The sequence below is a fragment of the Stenella coeruleoalba genome (genome assembly GCF_951394435.1).
Source record: "Stenella coeruleoalba genome assembly, chromosome: 10".
NCBI lineage: Eukaryota > Metazoa > Chordata > Mammalia > Artiodactyla > Delphinidae > Stenella > Stenella coeruleoalba.
In genome coordinates, this window is record NC_137156.1 from 32,540,597 (window position 1) to 32,564,522 (window position 23,926).

Consider the following 23,926-nt stretch of genomic DNA (forward strand, 5'->3'; position numbering starts at 1 on the left):
GCCTAGGGCTGGGAGGGATGCGGGAATTGGGGGTTAATAGCTAAAGGGTATGGGGTTTCTTTTGGAGGTGATGAAAATGATCTCAATATTCTAAAAGTTAGATAACAACTCTGTGAATGTACTAAAAGCCATTTGAATTGTGCACTTTAAGTGGGTGAATTGTATGGTATGTGAATCGTATTTCATTAAAGCTGTTTGGAAAAAAAAAATCCATGGCTCCACTCTAGATCCACAATAGTCTAAAAACATGGAGTTCCTACTATAATGCAAAGACTTTCTGGGCAAAATCTGAAGGAGAAAAAAAGGTGACGTCAGTACTGGGTAGAGGACATTACTAGATTTCTCTAGCAAAACACTCCCATCTCAATTTGGGGAAGAATTCCACAGTCTTGTCTCGAGATCATGAATCTCACAGAAATCCCCATCTGGCTTTAGGTTCCTGTTCCAAAAATACTGGAAAAACCAACAGGCAAAACACTTTCAAAACAACACCTTTAATCTACGTGGGCAAGGGAAGAAACAGAGGATCACAGGATAGATGCCATGGGTTCTGTCAGAATACAAAGTCAAGAATTCATCATCACTATAGAAACTCAAGTCCAAAAAAAGACTACACATTTCCCAAGGAAACTGTCTTCAAAGTCCCTGAAAAACATAACTCACAAAGAATGGTGGCCAAAAGAGCTCAGCTGGATGACTGAAGCCTTAGAGGTGATCACACTGACCTCAGCTCTGCTGCCCCTATTGGGCTTTAACCTTATCAAATTCTCTTCTCTACCTGCTTAATTTCCCACACCAAGAGCAGAGGGTATCAAGAGAAGCCCGTGAAGAATCTGGCTCCACCCACAAATGCTTGTGTTGGCCTCATGGTCACAGCTGTTACCATGGAGAGTAAGACAGAAAAGGAGGTGGAACAGGTGTCTCTCTTACCCTAAAGCAAAACACACAAAACCCTAGGGCATTGGGAGGCTCTGAGAGAGAGAGAGAGAGAGAAAGAGAGAGAGAGAGAGAGAGAGAGAGAGAGAGAGAGAAATCTCTTCAGCAATCATCCAACAGCTTCGACCTGCCCTGATGGCCTGGAGTCTCTCTAATCCCCAGGCACATTAAAAGACCAAATGTTATTAAGCAATTAATAATGGAACAGATGCTGCTTGGCTTCTGTCTTCGCTAAACTCCTGCTCCAAAGGGCCTGCTTCACTCCCTAAGAACAAAATGGCCATTTCCAATGCCAAGGGCAAAAAGAACCAGGAAGTACACAGCACACTGTCTGACACATAGTAGTTATCAATAAATATTAGTTGAATGGCTCTTGAATGAATGCTGATATCACCTCCCTTGGCCATCTCTGCCTTCTTCCCTCAGCCTGGAAACACACACACACACACACACACACACACACACACACGTATACATACACCACACAGAGTTGAATCCACACCTTTTCACTGCAACTGTATTTGTAACCTTGCAAAATTAATAAACATAACTGTATAAACAACAAGGTCCTACTGTATAGCACAGGGAACTATATTCAGTATCCTGTGATAAACCATAATGGAAAAGAATATGAAAAAGAATGTATACATATGTATAACTGAGTCACTTTGCTGTACAGCAACTATACTTCAATAAAAAATAAAGAAACATAAAAGTAACATGTAAATGAAAAAATTAAACATAATTATCACTGCTATAATATATATTTCTGGAGAGCAGGGATTTTTGTCAATTTTTTTTTTTTTTTTTTTTTTTTTTGGTCTGTGCCCTGTGGCTTTGGGGATCTTAGTTTCCCTACCAGGGATCCAACCCCGCCCCAGCAGTGAAAGCTCCACAATCCTAACCACTGGACCACCAGGGAATTCCCTGTCAGTTTTGTTACTAATGGACCTTAAGCGCCTAAAATAATGCCTGGCACACAGTTACCTCTCAATGAATATTTGTTGAATGCCAAATGAATTAAGGGCCTACTGTGTTCCAGGCCGCTTGTGTTAGATGGACTCTGGCAGGCGCCTCCTTCCCAATCACCTCCACGCGGAGGCAGAAGCTGCTTTGACTCCTCCTGTAGCCAGGCGTCGCTGTAGGAAACGCCTGGTCTCCTTCTCAAGTTACCTTCTATCCCGCACTGCCCTTTGACCCCGTGAAGTCATTGCCCCGAGTTAAGATGGCGGTGTCGGTGGCAGCTGCAGCCGGGCGACTTCGGCGGGCCATTCGAAGGACGCCGCAATGGCGGGGCCCCAGCCGTCGGGCGCTCTCATCCGAGGCCCCTCCAACCCAGGCCGCGGCCGTGCGGGACGCCTTCCTGAGCTTCTTTCGGGACCGCCATGGCCACCGCCTGGTGCCGTCCGCTTCCGTGAGGCCCCGCGGCGACCCCAGCTTGCTTTTCGTCAACGCTGGCATGAACCAGGTAGGGACTGAGCCACGCTGATCCGGGCGGAGTTTATGACTTGTTCCTGAGAGAAAGGCGTTGCGGGATTGGGCAAAAGAAGCGAAGGGCGGAGCTCCTAGCTTTCGGGGGAAAGAGGGCTGTGTGTCGTTAGGCTTCGAGATAGGGGCGCAAATTAGGGCTTGGAGAGGGCTCCACCGGGCAACTTCTGAGTTGAGGTTGAGTTTTAGGTCCAGGAATGGCGGGTGTGGAGTCCCGTGGGGGAAGTCTGGCTTCATTTATTAGTTCTTTAAATAAAGGCAAGTCATTCATTAAAATAGATGTTGAGCACATGCTACGTGCTAGACTGGGTTCTCTAAGCTTTTGACTTTGAGCACCACTTACCCTCTCTAGACTTGCTCTATTTCCAGCCACCAACGCATTCCTCCTTCTTTTACCTTGCTTATTTTACTAGCAGAGTCTCTGTTTCATGATTTATTTACCCCTTGTCTGCCCAGACACACCAGAGATGGGCGCCCCCACGCTCCCAATCTGCCCCCCTGGCCTCTCAGGGGCACGGTCAGCCTTCACTCTGAACTACCATCTCTCTCCACACCCTCCACGTTTCCCTTCTGCTGAGGGTCTGGGATATCTCTCTCGCCCTTCACCTGTTTCCAGTTCAAGCCAATCTTCCTGGGCACTGTGGATCCACGAAGCGAGATGGCAGGCTTCCGACGTGTGGCGAACAGCCAGAAATGTGTGAGGGCTGGAGGACGCCACAGCGACCTGGAGGATGTGGGCCGAGACCTTTCCCATCATACCTTCTTTGAGATGCTTGGCAATTGGGCCTTTCGGGGGGTATATTTTAAGGTGAGTCTCCAGGAAGCCCTGGAGTTAGGAAAGGGTCAGTGGTCAGCCAAGAAAGGGGTCAAGGTTAGTCCTGTCTCCGCTCTTAGAGTCTGCTTAGGGAGGGCTTCAGACCAGACACAGAGGCAAAGTGCTAGATGAACACTTGTAATAAGAATGTGTCTCGTTTCCCTGATTGGGTTGTAAACTCCTTGAGGGCCAGGACTATGCCTCCTGCCTAATGGCTGGTCAATAATTATTGTATGAATAAATGGTGAGACAGCAATACTAAAGTGCAGGAGTTAAAAATCATCCCAGGCTAGGGTGGATAGAGGATTTCATGGAGAAGGTGGGACTTGAAAGAATGTAGGATTCAGAAGAGGGAGGAAACTTTCTATGCAGGAAGAACTCAGAATTAGAAATAGTCATGGCTTGTTCTGGAAACAGCGTGGGTAGTGGAAATGGTTTTGTCTTAAGCTGAGGGCTGAACTCATGTGGCTTGATTGGAACTTCAGTGGGGCCTTCTTCTCACCCATTTTCCTCTTCCCAATGGGTTTGCACTGCAGGAGGAGGCTTGCAGCATGGCCTGGGAACTGCTGACTCAGGTCTATGGGATCCCTGAGGACAGGCTCTGGGTCTCCTACTTTGGTGGTGACCCCAAGGCTGGGCTGGGCCCGGACCTGGAGAGCAGGGACATCTGGCTTAAGTTAGGGTGAGTCCACCCCCACTTATGTCCACTCCTGGAGCACAAGAGGACTGGAAAATAGAGACTACCAGAGAGTCTCGGCATATCCTGGGATACTGTAGGGTCAGCCCTGTTCCTCCTCCTGCTGAGCGTAATGGAAGGGTTCTCCTGGCAGAGGGGGTCCCAGGTTCTGCCTTTGTCTCCCCACCACCCATCTGGCTTCCTTCCCAGGGTGCCTGCCAGCCGCATGCTCTCCTTTGGACCACAGGAGAACTTCTGGGAGATGGGGGATACTGGCCCTTGTGGGCCCTGTACTGAGATCCACTATGACCTGGCTGGTGGGGTGGGAGCCCCCCAGCTGGTGGAGCTTTGGAATCTGGTCTTCATGCAGCACAACAGGTAATGGGGTGCGAGAGCAGGAGGGAATTCCCTGACTGGAAGTGAAAAAGGCGGCAGTCAGGACACTTTCATCCATTTTTTGTAAAAACAAACACTTAAACGGCATTTACAATGTGCCAGGCATATTTCTAAACACTTTTCAGATCCTCGTCTTTGCCCATAACAGTTGAAACTAGTCACTGCTGCTCTCCAGACTCTGCTCTCTTATATGATGGAGTTGAACTTGATGATCTCTTAAGATTTTCTACCAGCCTTGACATGTCTCTTTCTAAAGCAAAGAATTGTGTCCCAGAAAGGGGAGGCCTGGGTCCAGGCAAGGGCCCAAGCAGAGGGTGAAGGTGGAGATCACTCTTTATGAGAAAGGACGGGACCCAAAGCCATCGTCGTCTGCTTTTGGGGGTGGGGGTGGGGGAATGATACTGCCCTCTGGTTCCTCCCATTGTCAGCCCCCCAGGACCCTCCCCCATCCCTTTATGCCACTTGAGCATCTGCCTCATACCTGTAATCCTGTGGGGGGCCTCACCTTGCATACCCTTCCTGGCCAGAGAGAAAGATGGAAGCCTGCAGCCCCTGCCCCAGCGGCACGTGGACACGGGAATGGGCCTGGAAAGGCTGCTGGCCGTGTTGCAAGGCAGACGCTCCACCTACGACACCGACCTCTTTTCCCCACTGCTCAATGCCATACACCAGGTGAGCCCACTTCTTCCCTTCTAGAAGCCCCTCTGACCTGCTCTCACCAGTGCTCACTGCCATTGCTTTCCATCTTTGTTGAGAACTCAGAATATTTTCTTGCCTGTGGGGACGGTGACCAGCCAAGGATACAAAGGTGTCAGACTTGAGGCTCCGATTCATATTTACTACCTGATGTTCCTCCTAACTCCTTCCTTCCTTCATTTGTTCAAAAAATATGTGTTGAGTGCCTACTTTGTGTGAAATCTTTGTGCTTGGTTCAGGAGATACAGCAGTAAAAAGAAAAGAGATCATGGAGATTACATTCTAGCCTAAGAAATAGGTAATAAATAAATGTATTAAAGAACAAGATAGGGCTTCCCTGGTGGCGCAGTGGTTGAGAGTCCGCCTGCCGATGCAGGGAACACGGGTTCGTGCCCCGGTTTGGAAAGATCCCACATGCCACGGAGCAGGTAGGCCCGTGAGCCATGGCCGCTGAGCCTGCGCGTCCGGAGCCTGTGCTCCGCAACAGGAGAGGCCCGCGTACCGCAAAAAAAAAAAAAAAAAAAAAAAAAAAAAAGAACACGATAGCAGTTTACAGATTGTGAATAGGCAGTACACCTGGGTGATAGTAATTGGCAGGGGACGGGGGTAGAGAAGAATCTTAGATGACATGTTTGGGGAAAGCTCACCAAGGAGATATCTCTGAGCTGAAACCTGAAAGAATCAGCCACAGGAAACTCATTCCAGGCAGAGGCAACAGCAAATACCAAGGCCCTGGTGCAGGAAAGGAACAAAAAGTGGCCAGCCAGCTAAAGTAGAATCCCGTGGGATACAGTTGGAGTGTGTGTGGGTTCGCTCTTGCTGTATAATAAACCACCTAACATTTTGTGGCTGAAAGCAACAACCATTTATATAGCGTACGGGACTGTGGACAAGCAATGTAGGCTGGGCTCAGCTGGGTCCCTCTTGGTCCTGTATGAGCTCACTCATACATCTGTGGTCAGCTGCTAGGCAGCTCTACCTCTGGGAGTTGGCTGGCTGTCAGTTTAGGGCTGTGGCGATGACCGGTTTGTATGTTTATCATCCAGCAGGGTAGCTCGGGCCTGTTCGCATGACAGCTTGGCAAGGTTCCAAGAAGGAGAGTGGAAGCACATGAGGCCTCTTGAGGCCTGGGCTCAGAACAGTGTCATTTCCACCACATTCTGTTGGCCAAAGCAAGTCACAAGTCTAGCCCAGATCCAAGGGATGGAGAAATAAATTCTATTCCTTGATAGGAAGCACCTGTAAAGTCACGCTGCAAAGTGGCATGCACACAGGAAAGGGGAGGACTGTGGCCAGTTTTGCAAACAGTCTACCACAGAGAGGAAGGCAGGAGTCAGATCTTGTGGGGCCTTGAAGTCCAAAGTGAGTTTTTTATTCTAAATGTGGTGAGATGGGCTCCAAGGCAGGAGGGGCACGATCTGACTGACACTCTTAAAAGGCCACTCCTGTTGCCGTGTGAAGGTTAGGCTGGAAGGAGACCAGAGCAGAAGCTGAGAAACCAATCGGGAGCCTATTTCATAGTTGAGGAAAGATAATAGGGTATGGCTTAGGTTGGTAGCAGTGGAAGTGGAGAAAAGCAGGTTGATTTGAGAAATCTCATGGAGGTAGACACAAAAGGCCCCACTGATGGATTGGATGGGGAGAGGAAAGAAAGTCAAGCCTGGCTCCTGAGTTTTTGACTTGAGTAATGTGGTGAATGGCAGGACTGTTTATTGAGAGGGGGAAGCTTGGGGAAGAGACAGGTTTGGAGCTGGATGAACCAAGCACTCTGCTTTGGGGCACAGCTTCATGTATTCACAGCTCACACACTGCTTCCCTGCGCCCATAGAGGCTGTAGAGGCAGGTGTGGGGAATGAAGAGCACCCGGGTGGGACAGTCCTGGTTCAAATCTCGGATCTGCTCTTGAATTGTGTGCCCTTGTAGAACTTAGCTCCTCTGAGTCTCACTTTCCTCTTTTTTTGTTTGTTTTTATTTTTTTCCACTTTTTTTTGGTCTAGTCTTTGTTTTGTTTTGTTTTTCTTCTCCACTTTCCACTTTCCACTTTAACACCTCCCAGAACAGGAAGTTTTAGGGATTAGACACCATATCATTCAAGTACCCACCCGGTTCTGATAATAGAAATTCAGTAAATGATCACAGCTGTGCTCCTTGTCTGTGCTGAATGTGGGCCCCAGGAGGCAGGGACTGGCTCTCTTTCACCTTTGAAGCTTCTCTGGCCCAGGCCATTCCAGATGCGGTCAGCTTTAGGGGTGAGGGCAGATGCTCCAGGAGTGATGGAGAGTGTCCCTCCTGGGCCAGGGCAGGCAGGGCCGGCAGCCATGTCTCCTCTCCTGCTTCCCAGGGTTGCGGGGCACCCCCTTACTCGGGCCGGGTCGGGGCAGCAGACGAGGGGCACACAGACACAGCGTACCGTGTGGTGGCTGACCACATCCGCACGCTCAGCATCTGCATCGCCGATGGCGTCTCTCCTGGGATGTCTGGTGCACCGTGAGTCTGGAAGGGCTACAGCAGGGGCAGGGGCTGCTGGGGGTTGCAGGGGAGAGGAGGGAGGAGATGGAGAGGTGGGTCGGGTTGAGATGGCAGGAGGAGGGGGAAGCGAGCACACACTCTGGACCTTGCCCTCCCCTCTCCCCTCCCTGCTGACCAGGGGCTGCTGGGGGCTCATCTGGGCTCTGAATCCTTCTAGGCTGGTACTTCGTCGGCTCCTCCGTCGAGCCGTGCGGTTCTCTACAGAGTTGTTGCGGGCACCACCTGGCTTCCTGGGCAGCCTGGTGCCTGTAGTGGTGGAGACACTGGTAAGGGCAGAGCTTCCTCACTTCCCTGGGCCTCCCTGGGGTCTCAGGGAGCCTGTCGCTGAGCCCATACAGTGCCCCGGCCTGGGTTCCCCACCCTAAATGTCCAGCCCAGCGTCCTGTCAGTGGGCTTACAAACAGCAGGGAGCCTTCAGGAGGCCTTCCGGCCCAGGCTGCTGAGCCTTTGACCTCGGGACCCCCTTCTGCCCGTATCAGTGCCCCTCCCCCCAGAGAAACTGGTTCCCCATTTGGATCCCTCCCCCGTCCATCAGCCTCTCTGAGTCTCCACGGCAGGTGTCCCCAGGGAGGCCCAGGGTGGAGGTGCAGAGTGGGCTGGTTGCTTCTGACACCTCCTCAGCCCTGTCTGCCGCCCCCAGGGAGGTGCTTATCCAGAACTGCAGAGGAACTCAGCCCAGGTACTGGATTTGGATGGGGGACGGAGGGGCTCCCTCTCAGGAGACCCAGCTCCAGCCCTGCCCTGCCCCCATTCAGATAGCCAGCCTGGTGTCAGAGGATGAGGCGGCCTTCCTGGCCTCCCTGCAGCAGGGTCGGCGGATCATCGAGCGGACCGTGAGGCGCCTGGGGCCTTCAGATGTGTTCCCTGGTGAGCAGGGCACCTGGCCGAGGTGTGAGGGACCCACTTAGGCAAGCCAGGCCCAGGCCTCACATCCCGCCTCCTCCCCCATGTCCCTCTCCCCGTACTCTCTCTCCAGCACCTCCCTGCTTCTCCTCACTTACGTGCTGCCCAGCTGGCCCTGCCTCTGGTCTCTGCTTTCCAAGGCTGGCTTCATGCCGAGAATGAGCTTCTCACCTCCTTTGAAATCACATATGCCAAGGGAGGGCCCTGGGCTACCCCCAGCTCTGGCTTTGGGGCCTGAAGGTGACCCCTCTCCCGGGCCTGCCCGGTGTGGGGAGGGGGCACTTGTGCTTGGCACCCAGTGGCTTCTGTGTGATCAGAAAAGCCCTGGCCCTTACTACTCCCTCACTTCTTCTCCCTCCCTCCATCCTGCCCCTCCTCCCTCAACACCCATTCCGTCCCTCGTCTTCCTTTCTCATAGCTGAAGTGGCTTGGTCCTTGTCACTGTCTGGGAACCTGGGGCTCCCCCTGGACCTGGTGAAACTGATGCTGGAGGAGAAAGGGGTGCAGCTGGACTCTGCTGGACTGGAGCGGCTGGCTCAGGAGGAGGCCCAGGTACAGGCTGGGGCACTCCCACACAGGGCTCTGCTGGGACACGTTGGCCCCTTCCCCAGCCCTGAGTTCTTGTGGGAGGAGCTGCAGCTATTGAGGGAAACAGGAGTCTGAGGTAGGGTCTGTCCCCTCACTCAGGCCCCGCCCACAGTCCATGGAGGGGAACACTAGTTCAGTGGGCCACACAGAGTAGCAGAAGGGGAGAGGTCAGCACAAGGTCCTAGAGAGGGGCCGTCGGGGGCAGCAGTGGGTGAGGGAGGCCTGGTCCTGAGACCCCCACACGAGGGTGGTTCACGAGCCAGCCCAGGGTCTCTAGCAGCCAGCCCAGCCTGAGGGCTTATTCCAGAGGGGGTGTAGTGTTCACACAACTGTGTGGCAGGGACAGGGCTCTCCGGAGACTCAAGTCCCATTGCACTCTCCGTGCACCCCTTCCGTGCACACACGCCTGTCCCGCAGCACCGGGCACAGCAGGCCGAGCCAGTTCAGGAGCAGGGACTGCGGCTGGACGTCCACGCGCTGGGGGCGCTACAGCGCCAAGGGGTGCCCCCAACCGATGACAGCCCCAAGTACAACTACTCCCTGCGACCCAGTGGCGGTTATGGTGAGAGCCTAGACTGAGGTGGGTGGCCACGGGCTTGCCTGACCGTGATTGGGAAGGACATCAGAGACCAGCTACCAGGCCTGTGCCTTCCCCGGGATAGCCACCGGGGTTCTCTGGGGGCCCCAGCTGGAAGTCCCCCCCCAGCCCTGTGCCTGTTGACTTCAAGGAAGGCACAGACCCACCTCCTGCATCCCAAGCCCCTGCCTAACTCTGATAACCATTCTTGGCCCTGGCAGAGTTCGGCACCTGTGAGGCCCAGGTGCTCCAGCTGTATACAGAGGACGGAACAGCCGTGGCCTCCGTGGGGGAAGGCCAGCGCTGTGGCCTCCTCCTGGACAAAACCAACTTCTACGCCGAACAGGGAGGTCAGGCTTCCGACCGAGGCTACCTGGTGCGGGTGGGACTGCAGGTGAGCCCCCCCAGCCGCCGCTCACACACAAAGCCTCCTGCAGGAGGCAGACCTGAGCCAGAAGGGAACCAAGGGGAGGGAGAGGCTGCAAGCACTCAGTGCCTTGGCCCTGCCCTCCCCCAGGACGTGCTGTTCCCAGTGGCTCGGGCGCAGGTCTGCGGAGGCTTCATCCTGCATGAGGTGGCAGCCCCTGAGTGCCTAAAGGTGGGGGACCAGGTACAGCTGCACGTGGATGAGGTGAGGACCCCACCCCTGCTGTTCGTGACGTCCTGCAGCCCCTTTTCTCTCCCCATCCCCACCTACACCCAGGACCCTGGGTGACAAAAGTGTTTCAGGCCTGGCGTCTGAGCTGCATGGAGAAGCACACAGCCGTCCACCTACTAAACTGGGCGCTGCGGCAGGCCCTGGGCCCTGGCACAGAGCAGCGAGGGTCCCATCTCAATCCTGAGTGGCTGCGCTTCGACGTGGCCACGCAGGTGAGCAGGGCACAGAGGGGCAGCCTTCAAGTGAGGCGACGGGCTTAGAGGGAGTCTGGTAGTGTGGGAGTTTGGCCAGTAAGGGGGCCTGGGCTGCCTCTCGTTCAGTCACTGGAGGGCGTTGGGCGGGGGGCTTCCCATCAGGCTCCTCCTGCACCAGTGAGGGTTAGGCTAGCCAGTGTGTGGAGACATCCCTTCACCTCCAGCCACCCAGCTTCCTTGTCCCTGCTGTCACCCAGGCCATTCTTGCTCAGGCTGAGCTGCCCTCTCCCTTTACTGCCATCCTGTCTCCTTGTACCTCTGGCTCAAATCCTCTGGGAAGTGCTCACTGACTAAATCTCGTTCCACCTGATTACTCCTTGCTCCTGCGTCTCCCCCATCCTGTATTTCTCTTCCACTGGCTGACCCTTGTTGTAAGCTCCCTGAGTCCAGAGCCTCCATTTTCTGTCTCTCCATCAACTTTCAGTGCCTAGTGAAAGGCCTGCAGCTTCCGATAGGCCCAACCCCCAGGTAGCTTTCTAAAGAAAAGAATTGTCACCTCTACAAATGTGTATTGAGCACGTTATGTCCTAACCCCTGTTCTAGAACCTGGGGGTAGTTCAGTGAACGCCGACTGCTTCTTCATGCATCACTCCCAGGCATGGGGCTGACTGCCTGTTGGTCTGTCTGTTTCCCCCCAACGCCCCCAGGCCCCATTGACCCCAGAGCAGCTCCGGGCAGTGGAGGGCACTGTGCAGAAGGCCGTGGGGCAGGATGAGGCTGTGTACATGGAGGAGGTGGCCCTGGCACGCACTGCCCATGTCCCCGGCCTGCGCTCTCTGGATGAGGTGTGCTGGGGGAGCCCACGGGGTGGAGGTTGCCTGCCCGCCCCCCCACCCTCCCCTCCCCTCAGGTCCCTTAACAGACCTGTGCCCTCTCACTGTCAGGTATACCCAGACCCTGTGCGGGTGGTGTCTGTGGGTGTGCCTGTGGCCCAGGCGCTGAACCCAGCCTCCCAGGCCGCACTGCAGACTTCTGTGGAGCTGTGCTGTGGGACGTGAGTCACTCCTCTCTTGCCTGCTCTGGCCTGGGGCCCTGGACCTCCTCCCTTCCCTGGTCTTTGGAGCCACCAGCCCCTGGTTTGGAGCTCAGGCTGCTCTTTTCTCTCCCGTCGTCACCACGGCTTCCTCCTCCCTCCCTCTGCCCACAGGCACCTGCTACGCACAGGGGCTATAGGGGACCTGGTCATCATCGGGGAGCGCCAGCTCGCCAAGGGCACCACCCGCCTGCTGGCCATCACTGGGGAGCAGGCCCAGCAGGTCAGCACGCCAGCAGAGCCTGGGAGGCTTCTGGGTGTGGATGGGGGTCAGAGAACACACAGCAGATGCTCTCAGGCCGGGGGATGCCCAGCAGCAGAACCAGTGTTCATACCTGAGCACCAGGATGGCCCTACCAGCTGCTGGCAGCTGGCATCTGTTGTGATTATTTGGTACCTTGATGGGTCCTGATTGTTCAGTGTTTCTAACTTGGTCCTGCCCAGCAACGGGTTGAGAGTGCCTATCTTGGAGAGGGAAGGTAAGCCAAGCAGTCCTGACCATCCGGTTCCCTCCCTGCAGGCCCGAGAGGTGGGCGAGAGCCTGGCCCAGGAGGTAGAAGCAGCCGCAGCGCGGCTGAGTCAGGGCAGCCGGGATGTGGTGGAGGCTCAGCGGCTGTCCAAGGAGATGGGACGACTCATTGATGTGAGGGCCACCCCCAGCATGGAGCTGTCCCCTCCCTCTCCTGGCCATGTTCCCTTCCCCGTGGATTCCTGGACCCTGCCCGTCTCTCCCCAGCATTCCTGTTAGACTTCAGCTGGCCCAGATACTTGTCGGTTGTCTGCAGGGTGGGATGTGGTGGGTGTGGTCTCTTCCCTGGCCTTGCTGGTGGTCCCTGCCTCAGAGACCGTGGCTCAGGGAGGGCAGGGATTGTTGTACCGCTTCTGACCATAGGCCGTGGACACTGCCGTGATGCCCCAGTGGCAGCGGCGGGAGCTTCAGGCCACACTGAAGGCGCTACGGCGGCGTGCCAACACTGCCGTCCGGAAACTGGAAATGGGGCAGGTAAGAGGAGGCCCATCTGCACCCGGGGGGCAGTGCCAGGCACACCCAGCAAGGGCCAGAGGTGCTCTAGCACGCACGCTGACAAGCCTCAAAGCCTGGCAGGGGGGTGGGGGGTGGCAGCTCCCCCCTCTCCTGCCAGCTGAGTGCCATCGTCAGGCCAGTTCCCCACTTCGCTCTCTGCCAAACTGGGCCTCTCCCCCGACTCCCAGGTCTGGCTCAGACTCTCCCTCCAGGAAGCTGACTTGATGGCGCCACTCAGCCCTAACTGCTCCTTGACCGTGGATCCTCCCCCCTCCGCCCCCTCTCACCCATCTGTGCTCCAGCCTTAGTCCTTTCACCTTCAGCGGCCTATTTGTAGGGGCCTGGAGCTATGATGAAAGGGAGGAGGTGAAGGGGGAGAGGAAGGACACAGCGGGGACCCAAAAGAAGGAGGCCATTCTAGGCAGAACCCCTGCACCCTTGCTGGGGGAAGGGGGCCGTGAGAGGGGATTTCTGGACTGGGGCTCAGTTCAGAACTGGGGGCTGATTGCCTCCCAGCCCGACCCCCGTGCTGTCCTTCCTGCCTCACAGGCTGCACAGAAAACCCAGGAGCTGCTACAGCAGCACTCGGAGGGGCCCCTGATTGTGGACACAGTTTACGCTGAGTCCCTGTCAGTAAGTGTTGCGATTGGGGATGGCCCCAGGGTCTGGGGAGGGAAAAGTCCTGGCAGGGAGGAAGCTGGGAGTGTGGGGAGCTGTGAGGTCGCCATCTCCCTTCCCTTGTGCAGGTGCTGGTGAAGGTGGTCCGGCAGCTGTGTAAGCAGGCGCCCAGCACATCTGTGCTGCTACTCAGCCCCCAGCCTCTGGGGCAGGTGCTGTGTGCCTGTCAGGTGGCCCAGGTAAGGAAAGAGGGAGGGCAGCTCCCACCCCACCCGTCTCCTGGTCCAGCTCTCTGATTCCACACCTTTTATTCCTCCCACACGAGGGAGCCACAGCTGGGTAGAGGCCATCTCTGCAGATACCCCAGGGTGGGGATAGGACCACCTCCTTCTCCCTAACCCACCCCCTCCCCCACCCCACCCACGAAGGCACCAAAAGACTCCTTAATTCCCACCACGCCACCTCCAGGCTGCACATTTCTTGCGAACAGGTAGCAGCCATTCATCAACCTCCACTCATTCCCAGCCCGTCCCTCTCCTGTCTCCTCGCCTGATTACCCCCACCATGTGTCCGGCTCGGGAGAGGGTTCTCAGCGCCATGACTCCACTCTCAAAGGTACATTGAGTGGATGGTGGCAGGGAGGGCTGCTCTGCATCACTGCCCCTTCTGTTTCTGTCCCCAGAGTGCCACGCCAGCCTTCACCGCAGAGGCCTGGGCGCTGGCTGTGTGCAGCCACATGGGGGGCAAGGCCTGGGGCTCTCGAGTGGTGGCCCAGGGCACCGGAAGCACTGCTGACCTGGACGCTGCCCTCAGTACAGCCCGAGCCTATGCCCTCAACAAGCTCTGATCCAGGCTCACTCAGGGACTCACAGAGACTAAAGAGACAACAGACAGGCCAGTGCCTGGAGCCCTGAAGGAGCGAGCAGAACCTCCCCGGAAGGTAAACAGAGGACTAGAGCCTGGAGGCCAAGCAGCTGAGCCGAGGAGGGCCGCCCTGGGCTGGGCTCTGAGTGGACACAAGAAGATGTGGGCTGGGGGAGGCAGAAGTGGGCCTGGCAAAAGGCCCTGCTAGTGAAGTGAAGACATGGCTGCCCCGTCTGTGATTGTTCATTAAAAAGTATTTCACAGCGGATAGGAAGCTCCAGAAGGTTCTTTTGCCTAAAAAAGAGCAGGCTTTCTCCTCCCAGCAGCCTGGAATGGGTGCCCCATGACTAGTCTGACCCCTCACGCTGGGCTGAAAGGCCACCCTGCATCCAGATCAGAGCTCTCCTCGTCGCCACGAGTGCTTGAACAGGCCCTGTGTGCCAGCCTGTTCCGAGCGCCCACCAAGGCCTCCCTGGCCACCAAGATCCATTCACTGTCACATAAAAGTCATGAGAGCCAGGTACATCCTCTCTGGGGTCACTTATTCCATTAACAACAACTTCTCATTTTCATGAAGTCTCTGGTGATTTGTTGATAAAGTGAGCTAACAGGTACTGGTCAGTTGCTGAGAATGTGGCAAGAACCAACCAGACTTCCTGCCCGTGTGGAGTTTGCTTCCAGTGGGGAAACAGCAACGAAGAGAAAGAAGAGGGTGTCAGACGGGGATGAGGTCTGCAGAGAGAGCAGAACCGGGGAGTGGAAGGGTGGGGGTGGCATCCGGGGGAGGGTGTGAGCCACGTGGACCTCCAGGGGAAGAGCCGGCGCAGGTGCCTGAGTGGGTAGTGAACAGGCAGGTGGCAGGCCTTGGGGCCAGAAGGGAGCGCAGCCAGAGCAAGCCTACTCTTAGAACAGGTTGCACAGCACCTGCCCCGAGCCTGAGCTGAAGCTGAAGCTGAAATTGCGGCTCAGAGCAGGAGGAAGCCGGGATGGAGCGCAGCCCTCCCCCCCTACCAAAATGAATCCACCCAGGACCAAGCCAGACACGGGGGCTCCACGTCTGTTCGCAGACCTCTGTCGCTGGATGAAAGAAGGGACCTCAGGGGACCCATCTCCAAGTCAGAGGCTCCCTGGCTGCGAAGTTCTGTGGCCATTTAGTCAAAATTATTAGAGCAGAGCAGGCCCTCCTGACAACATTTCCTGCATGATTTCTTATTCTAAGTGAGGCACCAGTGATTCGTTGGTAAATCACTGATGAGGGCTTGAAAGGAATCTGAAATCTTGGACCCTGGCTGCTTGCAGCCCTGAGGAGTTGCAAAGCTTTCCCTTGGGATTGTGGCAACTGCAGCAGTGGCCACTGTTCAGTGGTGCTCAGCAAAGACCTGTCTCTTTACATGTGGACACCAAGGTGAGGAGTTGGGGGTATGCATTTTATTAATGAGTTAACTTCTAAGGTGCTAACCTGTCCCAGGGTAACCAACTAGTAATCAGCAGAGCTGAAATGAAAGCTAAGCTCTGTCTCCAGTGAAACTTCCCACTTCCTTTTCTAACTAACCAGCCCCCATGAAGTTGGTCATTCCTGGTGTCAGGCTTGGGGCTGTGGGAGGGAGCACCGTGGAGGCCTGGGCCTTCCTGCCTGGTGCCACTCTTCAGTCTTGCTGACACCCTGAAGAAAGGCCAAGGGTACCTCTGCAGGGATGCAGCAGCCCACTGCTCCCCTGCAGGGCCTGGAGTCAACCGGGGGGCCTCAGGGGAGTTCAGGGACGCCTACAGGTGCCCTTCCACCCTTCTCCTCTTCCAGAAAAGACTGGCTGCTGATGCTTTTCCGAGACCCTCTTTCCATTCGTCATGCCCACCTCCATTTCCACACAAAAGGCTCCCAGAAGGAAGAGCACTGTAGCGGTCCAGGAGCCCTGCCGCCATCCCCACTCCCCATCATCCCCCTCAAAAGCCCACCCGTTCCTAAATATGTCCCCAAGACGCACAAAGCGTGCCGCACCGCCAGGGTTCCCACTGCCCGCTTGACGGCCCCACACAGCGCCTCAGACGGACACTTCTTTGCGTCGACCCTGGGCCAAGGCGCGCTACAACAGCCTTCCAAGAGCAGAGACCGGCTTGCACAAGTGCGCACGCGCACCCGTCGTCTAGGACCCGGCCCCTAGCGACGCAGGGCGTCCCTAACGACCTGCGCCGCGAGGGCCCTGCGGGAAGGTGAGCGCCCAGGCCTCGGAAGCGGTGAGGCGACCTCGACCCCGGTCTCCCCTTGCGGGCTGAGCTCTCCCTGCCCCGACTCCCACCCACGGGGCGCGAGAACCCTCTAGCGTCCTCCCAATCGTCCTCCCACCCGGAAGTCTGCAGGCTGCCGCAGCCTTGGCTCCACATTTCGCGTGGGGAGGAAGGGCGGGTCTGTACCTACGAGAGGCCCCCAACCCACCCCCATTTGAAGCCCAGGGTCTGCGAGTCAGGGGAGGGAGTCCGTGAGATGGAGAAAGGGGAAAGTGGAGCAAGAATAGGTCGTGGGGGAAAGCAGTCCCAAGCCCCCGGGCCCCAGTCTTCCCATAAAGGCCGACCCCTATTCCCAGCTCCTGCTGGCTGAAGTCCCTCAAGACAACAGACATAAGTGGGCCTGGCCCAAGGGTGTGATAAGACTGTTTCACCAGCCAGAGACCAAGGGTGGTGGGCCAGAGCTGTCAGAGAAACTTTTGTGCCCCTCATTTGTGATTCTGCAAACTGAATTCCCAAATGCGAATGTGCCAGTGACTTGGCCTGAGGTAGGGTCTGATACAGTACGCATGAAAGGGATCGGGGGGAAATGTGGACAAAAGCCCAGGGCCCTGAGGAGAAGCTGGGTGAGAAGGCAGAGGAAGCACCATCAGAGAAGGTGGGGGGGGTGAGGGGGCATCAAAGCCCAGCCAGCCCAGAGGGGGCGTCCAAGGCCACAGAGGTGCTCACAGGCCTAAAGAAGGCCAGGTGCTTCTGCCTCTCAGTTCTGAGAGAGGGAGGTGAGGACCAGGGATGTGGTGAGCAGGAAGGGGAGAGGCCACCCGCTCCCCTAGCATCTTCAACTTTCCCATTTGGGCAGGCAGGAGGAGCCTCTGCACAAAGTGGTTGGATTTAACCAGGGACTTGAGAAGGATGGAGAAGGTCTGAGAACTTTCTGAGAAGAGGGAATGTGCTGGAGAGTCGAGCATTGAATCCTAGGTCTGGGAGGAGCATGGAGGGCCCGGTGTGGAGCATGGGGCAGGAGAGCACAGCTCTGCAGTATCTCTTGGGTCCTCGTGGGGCCTCAAAAGCTTAAGGATACAGGTGATAATCCAGTTTTGCAGAAGGACCCTGTGCCTGGAAGTGACTTAGCGGGTGAGGGAGCCTGGGCTGTTTAGGTCAGCAGCAACGAGGGTAACCCTGGGCTCCACGCTGGAGAGAGTGGAAGGCCCACTGGAAAAGTGCTGTGACGACTGAGTCTCGGGCAATTTAGGAAGCAATCCCAACATCTCATGATTTGTCTCTGCTTTTGTGCAAAAAAGTAAGGGAGAGCTTTGGACAGACATCAGCTCAAAGCTCAGCTTCTCCACTTACTCGCTGTGTGATGCTTAGCAAGTTACTTAAGTTCTCTCAGCCTCTGTTTGCTTTGTTTTCCTGTTTGTGAAATGAGGATAATAGAGTTATCATAATAATAATCCTCAATAATAAAATTGAAGATTTCATAGACTTACATAGGTACAACATCTAACATCTTCGTCATAATATCTAACACAACTACTGAAGCCCGTGAGCCACAACGAATGAAACCCGCACGCCTAGAACCCATGCTCCGCAACGAGAGGCCACCGCAATGAGAAGCCCGCGCACCGTGACAAAGAATAGCCCCTGCTCGCCGCAACTAGGGGAAGCCCGAGCGCAGCAATGAAGACCCAACGCAGCCAAAAATAAATAATGAGGACACTCCTGGCCAAACTGAGGCATCTCAGCACTTTTTAAAAAAATTTATTAGTTTTTAGGCTGTATTGGGTCTTTGTTGCGTGCGGGCTTTCTTTTTAGCTGCTGTGAGTGGGGTCTACTCTTTGTCGTGGTGCTCGGGCTTCTCACTGCAGTGGCTTCTCTTTGCTGCGGAACATGGGCTCTAGGTGTGCGGGCTTCAGTAGTTGTGGCTCGTGAGCTCTAGAGCACAGGCTCAGTAGTTGTGGCACACAGGCTTAGTTGCTCTGCGGCATGTGGGATCTTCCTGAACCAGTGCTCGAACCCATGTCCCCTGCATTGGCAGGTGGATTCTCAACCACTGCACCACCAGGGAAGCCCCTCATCACTTTGTTGCTGTGCTTGGACATGTAGAGAGCAGATCTTAACACCTAACCCTTTGAGTTATGGGTTGAATGTGATTTCAGGACCCTGGACGCTGGTCCTGAGGACACAGGGTTGGGACCAGGGAAGGAGGAGGAGGATTTACCTTTCTTCAGGGATTGTGGCCCTGGGTTGGCACAGGGTTGATGTTAAAGACATAGCATGTGAGGCCCCACAGGCCCATGAGACAGGTGTCAGGAGATGAAAGATCACTGGGTTGTCCCCACTTTCCCATCTGAGGGCAGGGTGCGCCCTTAGAGGGGGACACAGATGGTGGCACAAGAGGCACTCACTCTCGGTGGCACTCACCTTTCTGGAATGTCAAGAGGATTCCTGCCCCAGAGAAGGACAGAGTCTTGAACACCCTTCCGGTCTTCAAACTCTGGGATTCTCTGACAGCCCCACTGGCTCCCCAGGGAGAGAAGGCTCCAGAGGGGAAGGTACCCACTCTGCCACTTCTGGGGCTGTCCTCTATGGGCCCTTGGGGGCTCTGGGAGGCTGGCTAATGGGTGTCTACCCATCCACAGGCTTCTAGGGAAGACAGTGTCACTAGAACCACCCCCGGCTGCAGACTGGTGATGCCCAGGCCAGACTAAGGCTGCCCTGGGAAGTAGGAGGAGTTACCTCAGTTCTCCTGGCTTCTCATTCTCCTGTGAGTCCTCCCCAGTCCCCCTGACTCAGCGGTGCATTCTCCTTGCCCCCTTCCCAACTTTGCTTTTTGGACCTGAAACTCATTCACAAGGAGGTGTGGACGACTGATAAGAGGGGAGATATACCTATATCCCCTTTCTGACTTAAACTGTCAGATAGGATAATATATTGCATGACCTACATTTTTTTAAAGTTTGCTACATTAATATCAGTATATATTTCATAATTTACTATGCTTCTGTTTGACCTAAAATGATGAGATGCATTTTCATAATTTTTTTTTTTTTTTGCGGTACGCAGGCCTCTCACTGTTGTGACCTCTCCCGTTGCGGAGCACAGGCTCCAGACGTGCAGGCTCAGCGGCCATGGCTCACGGGCCCAGCCGCTCTGCGGCATGGGGAATCCTCCCGGACCAGGGCACGAACCCACGTCCCCTGCATTGGCAGGCAGACTCTCAACCACTGCGCCACCAGGGAAGCCCTACTATGCTTTTGTTTGACCTAAAACGATGAGTTCAGTGAATACCCTGGCGGTCCAGTGGTTAGGACTCAGCGCTTTCACTGCCATGGCCCAGGTTCAATCCCTGGTTGGGGAACTAAGATTACGCTAGCGGCATGGCCCAGCCAAAAAATAAAATAAATAAATAAGTAAGTAAATAGCAGTTCAAGGTTAACATAGGGATATATACACACGCATGTATGGACTGTTAAGATTTCATTTCATTAGGGAGGAAATGCATTTTAATATAACAGGGATGAAAGCCTTATGTTAGGGACCTGAAATTCCCATAGTGGGGTCCCAAAACCCAGCCTGAGGAGACTCTCCCTGACAGATCCCTGGGACGCCTGCTTCCCAGGGAACAAGAACAGGCTTTTTCTTTCCTAGTGGAGGCAGGGGAAGTGACTGGAAGAGCAGGGAACTGTGGATAGAGGCAGCCAAGGCCCTGACCCTGGCCCCAGCCCTCCTAGATATCCGGGGGCCCATTACTTCCTGGTCTGGTCTTCAGTTTCTTCATCCATAAAATGGGGGTGAGAAGCCTGCCCTGACTCCAGTATAAAGTGGTTATAAGACTCCAACGAGAGAAGCGTTCTGAAAGAAACCTGTAACTGTTAAGTGCTGATACTGTCCTGTGGTTGGAGAGATGGGAGATGAGGTCGGAGGCTCGGGTGGTGGGGAGAGGAACAGGCCTCCGGAGTTAGACATCAGGCCAGGTGAGTTAATAGCCTGGCGGCCCCTGGCCAACCCATTGAACTAGTTCATCTACCAATTTAGGATTTTTCCTGTAATTTCATTCACCAAATGGTGAACCACCCAAACGGTCAGGACCCTTTGGTCACAAAGGGGCAGAAATCCAACTCTTAGCTTCAGCAAAAGGGACTTGTCAGAAGGCTGTCGAGTTAGGTCTCAGAATTGAAGGAAGCCCTCAGAGGGCCCTCGGGGACGAGGCCTGGGGACCAGAGGTGCCCAGCGTGCTCTGTCCACCTCCCATTCCTACCGGTCTCACCAGGCAGCATTTCCTCCTGCCTCAGAAAGGCCTTTTCCGTGTGCAGGGAAACAGCTTCCAGCAGCAGGGGATCCGTATCCTTCAAGGACATATGTCCTTTTGCCTACCTCCACTTGGACAAATCCCAAGAAGGACTCTGATTGGCTTACATCAGGTGCACCCCTGAACCAATCACTCTGACCAATACAGGGCGCTCCTATTGGCCAGAATTTATGATCAGAAGGAGGTGGGGTGGCCCCAAACACAGCTGCCTCCCCAGCAGACCTGACACGGGGTTAGGGATTAGAGACGAAAATGAGTAAGAAATTGTCCCCACACCGGGAGGAACCCACAGTGCAGTGTGGGTGTGGGGAGAGGGTGGTCAGTCACCACCGAAGTGACACAGGTGCTGGGGTGGGGGGGGTCTGACAAAGGGAAGGTGGGGCACGAGAGAAGCTAAAAGGCTTCAGAGGGAAAATGGTGCTTGAGCCCAGGCTCACAAGACCATTGAGGGTCCGTTTTCCAGGCCAAGACCGTGAGAAAGGCATTCCAGGAAGAAGGAGCATGAGCAAAGGCCGGGCGGCATAGACTGGTCTGCGGTGTTCCAGATACAGAGAGGAGTTTATTTCAAACAGAGCGTCTGGTCACGGAGGGCCTTCTACACGGAGCTGGGGAAGCTGGCCTGCACCCCATGAGTGGCGGGCTTACACGGAGGCCTGCCACGGCAGCTCTGGGAAGGCTAGATGCTGGATGACACACCCAGTGCTGGGCAGCTGCCCCTACAATCCAGGTGGACATTGAGGCCCTGAGCTAAGGCTGCAGCAGGAAGGGAGCGGAGGGACGCTGGGGTGGGAGAAGCAGAACTGAGGGGAAACAGCAGTAACCAGGTGGGGGGGCCTGAAGGAGAGAGGTGGTTCCCAGCTCCGGGGTTCAGGCACCTGGAGGGCTCCCGGTACCCCTGGCCGAGGTAGGGAGCCAAGAGGAGCAGCAGCTCGCAGGAGGCACTGCGTTCTCTTGGGGGGCAGGTTGAATCTGCGGGAGCCGGGAGGCAGGCCAGTGGCCCTGAGTCTGGAGCTCAGAGGAGACGGGAGAGCTGCAGCCCAGCAAGAGGACGGAGTGAGGCCGCCGGGCAGCCACAGCTAAACCCTGAGGGTTGGGCCGAGTCAGAGGGGCCTGCAACGGAGGCTTTTGGAGAATGACCCGGAGGCCCCGAGGAGAGTTGAGAGAGTGGCAGCCGCGCAGTGGTTGAGAAGGGCAGGGTCGGGCATGGGACTTGATATCATCTTTGTAACATTAGTAACTGGGAGGCAAGGAGTTCGTCTTGTTCATTAACCTTTGAAACATACTTTGTTTTATATCTGATTTGTTCTTTTAAGTGTTTTTTTTAAAGCAACTTTTGGAACTAAAATCCTTCTTAGAAGAATCCTCTTTCTGGTAACAATTTGCTTGCCAAAAATATTTTTGTAATGTTGACTTTAAAAAAAAAAAATCAGGAAGTGATGAGTGAAAACTATCAACTCTGACCTAATTATGAGGTTAATGTTGTCAATATTTGCCTTAAAAAATGACATCAGACCTCGTGGTATGGAGTCTCTGTAAACGTTGCAGGACAATAGGGGCTTTTTTCTACCAGTGAAGCATGCTGAGCACATGGAGGGCCGCCCTGCCCCTTCTTTCCGAGGAGGGGGTTCAGGGCCCTGGACCAGCCCTGGGGGGTGTCCTGCAGCGCCCTGCCCGGCCAGAGCGATTAGGCCCGGACCTTAGGAAGGGCTGCCAGGCCCTAATGCCTAAGGCAATAGGCAGTGAGAGCAGAGCCATCCCGTTCCAGAGAGCACCCCACCAGGCCCCAGGTGGGGTCTCCCAACGTGTGGCTTCCTGAGAGGAAGAAGGGACCACCAACCAGGACGGTGAGGCCTGGCAGTGCTGTGAGAAATGCCTGGAGAGCCAGCTCCCCGGGCCAAGCTGGGTTCTGCTCCCTTGGGCGTGGCCCACAGGGTGTCCTGGGATGCATCTGGGACCAAGGGAAATACCGGCATGTCTTAGGCCAGAACTGTGGAGGGAGCCCCAGGCGTCCAGGTGCGGAGCTGGCAGGAACAGGGCTGGCCTGTTGTCCCTTTCCTCCTCCTCTTGCCCAGACTGCCAAGGCCCTCGTCCTTCTATCCAGACCCGAACACCACCACCACCTTGCCCTTCACGTGTACCCTGGAGACAGGGAAGGGCCTCACTCAAAGACAAAGACACCATCTGAGATCGGCACTCAAGAAGCAGGTCTCCAGGGCTTTCCCTCCCCAGCCCAAGACCCCTGTCCCTCAGGACGCCTTTATCCTCCACGCGCCCCCTCCAGTACTCTTGTCAAATATTATCAGTATGATTCAAATACCTCGGGGGAATCTCCACCACAGCCTGCATAGGAAGATATTACTATCCCCTTTTACAGATAAGGAAACTGGAGCTCAGATAAACTAAGTAACTTGGCCGGGGTCACACAGCAAGTCATTGGCAAAGCCAGAAATGCAAAGTCATCTGGTGCTTCCAAGCGGCAGCCCCTCCCAGCCACACCCTCTGAAGGACGTTAGTCAAAAAGCACCAGCTGCTTATTCCACAATTCTGGACCCAATCTGTTTGTCAATTTGCATTTGATTTCCATAAGTGTGCCACAAAAATACCTAGGTATCTTCCTTACACTGCCCCCTCCTGCCTCTACTCTCTCCCTCCTCTCTCTCTCTCTAACACACACACACAGAGCCAGGCTCTTCCTCCTTGAGATGCCTGGAGGACCAGGGAGCACCATCTGGTCCCCTCCATCTGCCAAGGACACCTTTGCTGGTTCAGATTGTTCCTTCCCACCGGACACTACACAGTGCATCGAGTCAGGGAGCAAACCCAGAGCACGAGGTGTGTGCCAGGCCGAGCGGCCCCTGTTCCGCCTGCAGTCTCGGGGCAGGGACACCTGCAGCAAGGGTGCAGGAATGGACAAATGGAGGGGCGGAGGCAGCCCCGGACACATTCTCTGTCTTCTGACTTCAGCCCCAGATTTAGCTGCCTTGTCGCCTCCCACTCCTTCCCGCTGCCGTCTGGAATGCCCGGAGGCTGGGACAACTAGGAAGACTAGGATGGGGAGATTGAAGGGAGGGGGCTGAGCTGGAGCCCTCAGAGGGTAGAGGAAAAGGTGCTGGCACCCTGGGCAGGGCATGAGTCCAGTTCCCCTTCTCCTTCCCCTCTCTCCTGTACCACCCAGAACAGTAGCCACTAGCCATCAGATTTTGAAGGCTTAATATAAATACATATATAATATCTCATTAATAATTTTTATATTGATTACATATTTAAGCGATAATATTTTGTTCATATTGGGTTAAACATAAAACTAATTTCACTTGTTTTCTCTTTCCTTTTTTAATGT

At 55.2% G+C, this 23,926-nt stretch overlaps 1 protein-coding gene across 3 annotated transcripts; it reads left to right on the forward strand.

The window, feature by feature from the left end:
- The first annotated feature begins 1,755 nt into the window (after positions 1 to 1,755).
- On the forward strand, positions 1,756 to 14,570 carry AARS2 (alanyl-tRNA synthetase 2, mitochondrial). 3 transcript variants are annotated; one of them, XM_079932784.1, is made up of 22 exons: positions 1,756 to 2,404; positions 3,041 to 3,232; positions 3,775 to 3,920; positions 4,125 to 4,292; positions 4,838 to 4,982; positions 7,348 to 7,493; positions 7,693 to 7,801; positions 8,176 to 8,214; positions 8,291 to 8,402; positions 8,857 to 8,990; positions 9,444 to 9,588; positions 9,825 to 9,997; positions 10,121 to 10,234; positions 10,333 to 10,473; positions 11,163 to 11,300; positions 11,400 to 11,509; positions 11,663 to 11,771; positions 12,069 to 12,191; positions 12,441 to 12,551; positions 13,122 to 13,205; positions 13,319 to 13,429; positions 13,873 to 14,570. In XM_079932784.1, the coding sequence occupies exons 1-22, from the start codon at positions 2,162 to 2,164 to the stop codon at positions 14,035 to 14,037; spliced, it is 2,958 nt and encodes a 985-aa protein (XP_079788910.1). In that variant the 5' UTR covers positions 1,756 to 2,161; the 3' UTR covers positions 14,038 to 14,570. The 3 variants fall into 3 exon arrangements, with proteins under 3 accessions (XP_079788910.1, XP_079788909.1, XP_079788911.1); XM_079932783.1 differs by having other exon boundaries at positions 11,163 to 11,509; XM_079932785.1 differs by lacking the exons at positions 1,756 to 2,404; positions 3,775 to 3,920 and having other exon boundaries at positions 3,043 to 3,232; positions 11,163 to 11,509.
- Positions 14,571 to 23,926: the final 9,356 nt, after the last annotated feature.